At 46.6% G+C, this 7,944-nt stretch overlaps 1 protein-coding gene across 1 annotated transcript; it reads left to right on the top strand.

Moving 5' to 3' along the window:
• The first annotated feature begins 1,249 nt into the window (after nucleotides 1–1,249).
• LOC102038003 (phospholipase A2 inhibitor and Ly6/PLAUR domain-containing protein-like) lies at nucleotides 1,250–6,619 on the top strand. Its single transcript, XM_005424984.3, has 5 exons — nucleotides 1,250–1,351; nucleotides 2,376–2,492; nucleotides 3,957–4,106; nucleotides 4,210–4,350; nucleotides 6,235–6,619. The coding sequence occupies exons 1-5, from the start codon at nucleotides 1,303–1,305 to the stop codon at nucleotides 6,462–6,464; spliced, it is 687 nt and encodes a 228-aa protein (XP_005425041.1). The 5' UTR covers nucleotides 1,250–1,302; the 3' UTR covers nucleotides 6,465–6,619.
• Nucleotides 6,620–7,944: the final 1,325 nt, after the last annotated feature.

Raw genomic sequence — 7,944 nt, forward strand, 5'->3', positions numbered from 1 at the left:
CTTTGATTTCATTTTAACATATCTACTGCAGCATGAGACCATTTCTGAGCTGAAAAAGAATTTCTGGGTGAAGATATAATTCTCCCTGGTTTCTTTGTGATATCAGCTTTATGAAGAATGGGGGACCAAGGCTCTTACCCAGTGTGATTGCCATTCTTATAGCACGGTGGGCTTAGCTAAGAAGTGGTGCCACTGGACTACTCAATATATTGGGAAATGTCAAAAGACAACTGTCCTTTGAAGAGGTTAGTCTTAAATGGGAAAGGAGCATGAGGGCACTTCAGTCCTTCCCGTCTGTCAATGCAAAAAGTCCTGGAGGTTCTGTGTCTAGTATGGTGCAGGACAAGAGGATATCTTCAGAGTGGGGTGTGGTTTCAGTGAGGCAGCACATCCTGATAAAACCTGCCCATGGGGCAGGGAGCCTGTGGGCCAATGGCAAGCTGGTCACTGCCACTTCTCATTAGCCCCCCATGAGATGCCAGGGCATGGAAAACTGCTATAACCTTACCTAATCTGGGACCAGGCTGTCTTGCAACAGCATCCATGCTTTCTCTATGCTGACTTGGTTTAATTTAAAGCCCAGAAGGACAGCAGAAGACTTCCTTATCAACTGCCAAGTGTTTTATATCAAAACACAAACCCTGGAGTACTGGCTTTGCTACTCTGACGTATTCAGCCCTGAGAACCCTTGACTGAGCCTGCTCCAAGCTGTGCTTTGGCAGTCACTCTGCAAGCTGAAGCTGCACTCTAGCTTGGAGAGGAAGTTCACTGCTTTGGCACTGCTGCTTTCCCACTGTACTGCGAGCATGAGAGCTCCTGACTCTATGATAGGAATGACAAAATGGGAAACCAGCCATCAAAAACTCAACAGGGGAATTTCCTGGCTGCTCCTTGCTGTACTTTGTTTCTTTGGGCCTGACAGTGAGAGCACACCAGGGCTTTTCAAATGGCTTCCTCTCTATCATCCATATGGATGGTGGAGGCTGAACATTGTTCAAAGTCTTTACCAGAGACATACCTGGTATCACCAGGAAAGTCAGTCTTACCCCACAGGATGCACACTCTAAACAGGGGAAAACCAAACAGCATCGCTCGTGTGAAGAAAAAGGCAAAACCTATGCTTTGAAAGAAAAAGCAAACAGTGATGTTAGTGCCCAGCAGTATGTATATATTGTTCAGAAAACTTCCCCAACCTCTACTTCCCTAAAACACCCCCTTTCCTCCCAGTTTATAAAGCCCTTGTGGCACACAGTGCTTTGTTGGGTGAGGCTTGGCAGCTCCCTGTGCTTACATCCCATCAGCATGAGGGTATCCCTTGGACTCAGCTTCCTCCTGGCTTTCCTGGACCCAGGTGAGTTTTTCACTGGGACCTGTGGGGCTGTGAGACACAAAAGAGGTCTGGGAATGGAGTGTGTGAGACAATTGCTGCCATCTGAGCCATGAGCCCTCCTCATCTTGGGGGATTTGCACTGCAGAAGGGTGAGGGGGACTGGTCTTGGGGGATCTCTGATCCTATGAGCCAATGTGCAGATGAGGGTGTTGGCATTAACAATGTGAGCTCACAGTCTGATTTTCTGTGGTGCTCACTGGTGGTGTAGCCAGGATAGGCACCAGAGTGACTCAGGTTACCCTGAGGCAGCCAGACCTTTGGTAAGCTGAATCGATCTCCAAGCTCATTTATCTTACTCATGTCCAGGGCTGTGTGACATTTTGGACATAATGTCATCTCAGCTGTCCTTCAGCTCTGCTCCAGAAAAGCACAGTTGTCTGGAGGACTTGGGTCACAGCAGATGGCACAGGCACTGCAAGGTGCCTTAGCTGGGTTTGGGGAGGTGACACATGCCCCGGACCTTTCAATCTACATGCTGGACTCTGTGGGTGTGTGTCATGGAAGAGATCCTGTTTGCTCTCTGTTGAAATACATGCTATTCCTTTCTAAGTGTTTCCTGAAGAATATCTGATATTCTGGTCTGCTTAAAGTGTTCCAGCAGGTATCTGGTGAAGTGGTTTCTCTTAATGCCTACAAAGAGATACACAAAGAGATAATGCTTGCAGAGAAAGCCTGCAGTTTGTACAGAGCACAGCCAGTACCTGCTGGCAGCTCTTGTTCCCCAGCCACTCAGGTGTCCTTATTCTCTACAAAGAGAGAATCTGGGGTCTGTGAATCCAGGAACACCTGAGTGCCTGCCAGGATGAAAGGGCTTGTAGGGCTGCTGTCGTCAGCAACTCTGGAAAAGCCCAACACAGATTGCACAATGAAACACGAGGGAAGAGAAATGTGAAAAGTGCTGATCAATGCTGAAATCAAACATCAGTGAAAGAGGAAGTGAGATTCCTTATGACCGCTGCTCAGGAATGTGTCCTCCTCTCCCCAGGGACCTGCCTTCAGTGTGAGGTATGTCACAGCATGGGAAAAAGCTGCTCTGGCCCCATGAAAACCTGCACTGGTGGTGAAGACACTTGTGGCATTATTCTTCATGAAGTCCTAATAGGTGAGACATCCTCTAGGCCAGTGTGGCTTTCAGAGTAGGGCTGGCTTGGGGACTTGCCTTTCTGTCCCTGCTTCTGTCGCTGGTAGCATTGTCCATCCTTGGATAGCCTGTTCATTTTTCTTTTATTGACAGATGACCCAGAGATCAGGATAGTCTGGGATAGGAAAAGCTCTTTATTCTATTTCAAGAAGCAGTTTTCTACTGGGAGGGTTTGGTTCTTAGTTGTGGAGGGAAGGATCAAAACCTCATAGTGGGGGGAAACACTGGCTTTTAATTCTGGTGAAGGTGAGTAGTAGTTTTGAGTCAGGAAGTTGGGAGACTGAAGCATGACTTACACTAAGGTGCTGACAACTTGTTCTGGGGATGCCCTGGTGATGTGTGGAGAGAGAAGCTTGCCTGTCCTCAAGCAGGGATGGGGACACTGTGCAATCATGCAGCGCCACCAGGACAGAGCTATCACCTTATCATAGTAATCATCATCATCATCATCATTATCAATCAGTTTAGGTTGGAAGAAACATTGAAGATCATTTAGTTTCAAACCCCCTGCTCTGGGCAGGGAGACCTTCCAGTAGATCGCGTTCCTTAGAGGCCCATCCCAGTCGGCCTTAAACACTGTCAGAGTTGGGAGACACCCACAGCTTCCCCTGGCAACTTGTTCCAGTGTCTCACCACCCTCATTGTCTAGAATTTCTTCTTAATACCTAATCTTAATCTACCTTCTTTTAGTCTGCTGCCATTCCCTCTAGCCCTATTAGTTCATGTCCTGGTCAAAACCCTCTCTCCAGCTCTCTTGTAGCTCCTTTAGGCACTGGAAGTTGCTGTGAGGTCACTAGAGGAGCCTGCTCTTCTTCAGGCTGAACAACCCCAGCTCTTTCAACTTGTCTTCAGAGGAAATGTTATCAATCAGTAACCATGTCCCTGTAGCTGATAAGTCAAAGCTGGTGCTGAGCCCTAACACAGCTGGACACTCAGTTGTGTTAGAGCACGGCCTCAGTCATTGCCCAGCCTCAGTGATGTGATTGCTGCCTTTTAGACTGGAGTCTGGCTCATATCCTACCAGCTTTGGTGCTGGCAGCTCCAGTGCCTGCCTTCCTTGCTGCTGCACCCACCTTTCACCCTTCAAGCACACTCAATTTAGCTGTTCTGCTCCCCTTTGCACCTTCTGGGCTTGGCTGATGGGCAGACCAGACTTGCCCGTGTCAGGGTGCTTGTGGTTGGGATGGACTGTGCACTCTGCAGATTTTACACAGGCTGAGCAAGCCTGTGCTATGGGTCAGAGGCATGTATCACACCATCATCTCTGCAGTGTCCTGGCTCACTGGTGATGCTTCTCAGGGGGCTCAGGGGTCCCTGTTAGGCCCTGGGACAGCTGCCTAGAAGATGGTACAGGAACTAAGGGAAGGGGAAAGGAGTTGTTACTTTATGTTGAATTACTTGGCATTGCCTTCTGCTTCATGACAGGGGGGATGGCCATCTCTTCATCCATCAAGTCCTGCCTGCCATCCCACGTCTGCAACCTTGGTCCTGTCACTGTGAACTATGGGAAGGTGAAAGCAAAGAGCCACTTGGTTTGCTGCACGGGTGATGACTGTCGGACCACCTCTGTGTCATGTAATCTCTTTATGTTCCTTATAGCCCATCTCCTCTCTGTGTGATCCATCCCATGGTGAGGCCATCACATGAAACCGGCCACAGCCCATGTCTTTCATTCCAGTGCCACCAGATAATGATGTGCCCAATGGTTACCAGTGTCCTGCCTGCTACAGCGTGGACTCCTTTCAGTGTGGTAATGAAGTTGTAAACTGCACTGGATCTGAAGACCAATGTGTTGACCTTGCTGGGTTAATGAATGCAGGTAACTGCCTATCATTTGGGGCTGTTTTTCATCTTCTTGGTAATGTGGGTGGAACTAGTCTAAGACAAAGCACTACTGAGATAAGAATGGGCAAAAGGTGTGAAATAAAAAAAGAGCAAGATACAAGGAACTTAAAACTGAAAACTGAAAACTTCAAGCTGATCAAAGGGCAGGTGTTGTTTTCCTTTCCTTCTTCCCAGTCATGCATGGATAATTGCTGGAATTCTTCATAACATGGCATAACTGAGATCAAGAGTGGAACTGGTTTCTTGGGCAATCTGGTACATGGGTGTGTAACCAACTTGACCAAGCCCCTGAACCACCCCAGCTAGGATGTACGAGGGTGAGCCTGGGTCTAAGCCAGTTGCCAGCTCAGTGGAAGTTCAGATGGAGCTTTGCAGAAATATTGCTTTTCCCGTGGGATAATACCAGTCACCTGGGACAAGACACTTGCAGTGGTGCTTCTGCATGAGGAAAGCCAGGGACAGGTCCCCTGCCTTGAAGTCCAGCCTTTGAACAGCTCCATCAGAAATCTTTTTTCCTATGTCAGGTCCTGTAATTAGAGAGAGGAAAGTAGACAGCAATTTTTTCTGCTCATTCTCCTTTCCACCCCTGCTGCAGGTAAAAGACTTCCACCTGTCATGGCACACCTGTGCTGCAGCAGGCAGGAAAAAACCCATGGAAATAAAGGGCAGCAACCAGCTGTAGGAGCAGACTGAAAAACAAGTATCTTGTAAATGGTTATGGATGAAGTTCCTTTGAGTTGATAATATTGCTAGGTGATGATGTGATGCCTGAAGGTCCTTCCTGTAGACTTTATTAATGTGCTGTCCAAACCCTGAATTAGATCATGTTTCACAGAGACAACATGAAGGAAAATAAGAATTTTCATAGTCACAGCAATGAAAATAGAGTGGCAAAATTAATTCAGTGTATGACTGAAATAAAAAAGCCTCCCAACTTGTCTTGACTTGATTGATCAGCCACTGTGAATGGAGAAGGCCTATGCAGTGTGATAAACTGTGCAGAGAAAGCAGCAGTGCAGGGGAGCACAGGAAGGTGAGGAGATAATGGAGAGCCTTTACCTATTATTTGTATTTGAGATAAAATTGTCCAGACTTGGGATAAAGTTTGAGATAAAATTATTCCAGACCTCCGTAATCTGCACTGCAGAGACACATGAACAACACTAGCAAAAGCAAGCAACAGGAGCAAGAATATCTGAATGGGGAGTTAGGCACTCAGCACCTGCTCAGGTCTCCTCTTGTAAATGCTCCAGTGGTGGCAAAGGACAAGTTTAGGTTTCAGTGGGCCTGTCAATAGGTTTCTCTCTTGGTTTGGCTAAAATCCTATAAAGACTTCAAGAATGAATTCCTCTTAATAAATAGCTTAGGCTGTATTGTCATTGAGACTTCTCAACTCCATGTCAATTCTGACTTAGAGAAAGTTATCCAGTTTGAATGTCATGAGAGGGTCAGAGAGAGAAGGAGACAATAAATACCTGGTGTACTGTTACACAGCCCTTTAGGAAGCCAAAGTTTGGGCAGAAGAATCTTTAAACAAGAGAAAGAGAACTACTTAAGACATTTTCACTTTTTAAATTTAACTGCTTAGAATTTTTAAAAGTCATCTTTATTTAGCAGAAAGAAAGAAGACAAACCTTAAATTACTTGTATTTCAAGTCAACCAAGTTGGCCTTGCTGTTTCCTCGGCTTTGTTCAGGGGATGGGAACAGATAGTGCTGGTGGGTTTGGAACGAAATGGATGTAATGAATAGGCAGTTCTTAGGTTGGAAATGGGGACTGCACTGGCCAGGGTGGGATTAATGTTGGGGATTGGATCCCCTGATACATGCCATGTATTTCTTCTATTTCCCCTGCACAGGCGGACTGTCTCTGAAAGCTGCCATGAAGGGTTGTACCACCATTTCTGAATGCACCATGGTAGGAGATGGAAAAAACAGCCTGGGAATGATGGACATAAAGCTGAAACGGTTCCAATGCAGACCAGCTTCTGCTATGTACAGCGTGATGTACAGTGCTGGGGGTGCCCCTCCACACACGATCTTCCTTCCTTTCCTATCAGGATTCATCCTGGAGAAGGTACTTTTCTGACTCTCACTGGTGCTGGGTTGAGCAAAACCCACAGCAAACCCCAGCAGTGGTTTGCAACTTAGTCCTTTTTGCTGTAGCTTCTTCTGCATGGGGATTTTATTTTCAGATTAGCTCTTCTTTTATATTTTCACAGAATAAAGACAGCACTTACATTTCTTTTCTTTCCTCATTGATTTAATCTCATTTAAACCTTCAGCAGTTCAATTGTGGTTGGTTTTGTGTTGCATTCTCTCAGTGCTTTGTCCATACTGAGGCCAAGTATGAAGTCTTCAAACCCTTTGCAGGAATGGGGTGCTCTCAAGCCAGCCCTAGAGTCTACATACACTATCTCAGTGTAAGTGGCAACTTACAAAAACCACTTTTCCAGGCTCTGAAAAGGACTGGACATGAGTTCCTGAGAGGTTCACTCCAAGTAGAAATGTCACTTGCCCCTTTTTCCAACCCTTGTATCTTGTTTGTCCAAGCAGGAGGAGTCCCTCAGCTCAAAGGGCTGTTTCTGGCCCTGGGCCACAAAGAGTATTTGCTTCAGAGTACAAGACACTGCAGTAAGCAACCTGCACCTGGCAAGAAGTTGCCTTACTAGACACTCACCTGTTTAGTCTTACGTTTCATGATTATCTGGAATAAATGCTTGTGTTGGGAACTTCTAATTAAGGTAGCTTTCCATGGTGACAGACTGCTGGGAGTCCAACTAATGGGAAACTTCAGCTCAAATCTTATTTCGTCTCTGTTGGCTGAACTACACCCACAGCTTGAGTAGCCTTCCCACTTCTACATTTGCCACCCCCTGGCTATTCTGCCCCAGCTACCCCTTGCCTCATGGGTATCCTTGGGTTGGTATCACACAAAAGCACTGAGGAAAAACATCTCGTCAGGCAGCATTGCCATACCTGGGAGTTAGTGCTGGCTGTGGGCTAAAGGATGGAGTGGTGAGAGCTCTGAGAGATGCTGAAGTATAAAGTGGAGGGGTGTTAGCAAACTTCATCATCTCTCTGTGTGTCTGCCCCCAGATGAATGGCCCAGTTTGGAGCAGACTACAGGACTATTAAGCAAAGTTCAAAGGGTTGTGTCTGCCCCTAAAAGCCCCAGCTCCGCGGGGCAAGCACACGTTTTGGGCACGGGGTTCCAGGGATCAAGCAACGCAATTTTATCTCCTAGTTCAGCGCTAGGAAAGCCTTGGCTGCTGAAACCAGACCACAACACGTGGCAGTAGTGAGATGACTACGCCTACATGTGTATGCATGAATGTATACGTGATCAGCTTATAACTTGCAGCATGGGGACTGAATGTTCTTGCAGTTTTTGTCTCCCCTGACTTTCCCTTCCCCCCAGTCAGGCTGAAACTCCTTTCTTTCTAGTATTCCCACCAAATTATTCGGGATAAAATGTCACATTATCTATTATAATAAAGAGGCGTGGGTCTGAGAGTGAAAATTAATTTTTGAGGGAGGGAGGGAACTGATAATACAGATTTAATGTA

This window comes from Geospiza fortis, unplaced genomic scaffold (assembly GCF_000277835.1).
Source record: "Geospiza fortis unplaced genomic scaffold, GeoFor_1.0 scaffold49, whole genome shotgun sequence".
Taxonomy (NCBI): Eukaryota; Metazoa; Chordata; class Aves; order Passeriformes; family Thraupidae; genus Geospiza; species Geospiza fortis.

Excerpts from the sequence above, each read along its gene's own strand:
- LOC102038003 (XM_005424984.3), top strand. The coding sequence starts at position 1,303 with ATGAGGGTATCCCTTGGACTCAGCTTCCTCCTGGCTTTCCTGGACCCA. Across the intron at positions 4,107-4,209 it reads TCGGACCACCTCTGTGTCAT|TGCCACCAGATAATGATGTG; the intron begins GTAATCTCTTTA and ends CTTTCATTCCAG. Across the intron at positions 4,351-6,234 it reads TGCTGGGTTAATGAATGCAG|GCGGACTGTCTCTGAAAGCT; the intron begins GTAACTGCCTAT and ends TCCCCTGCACAG.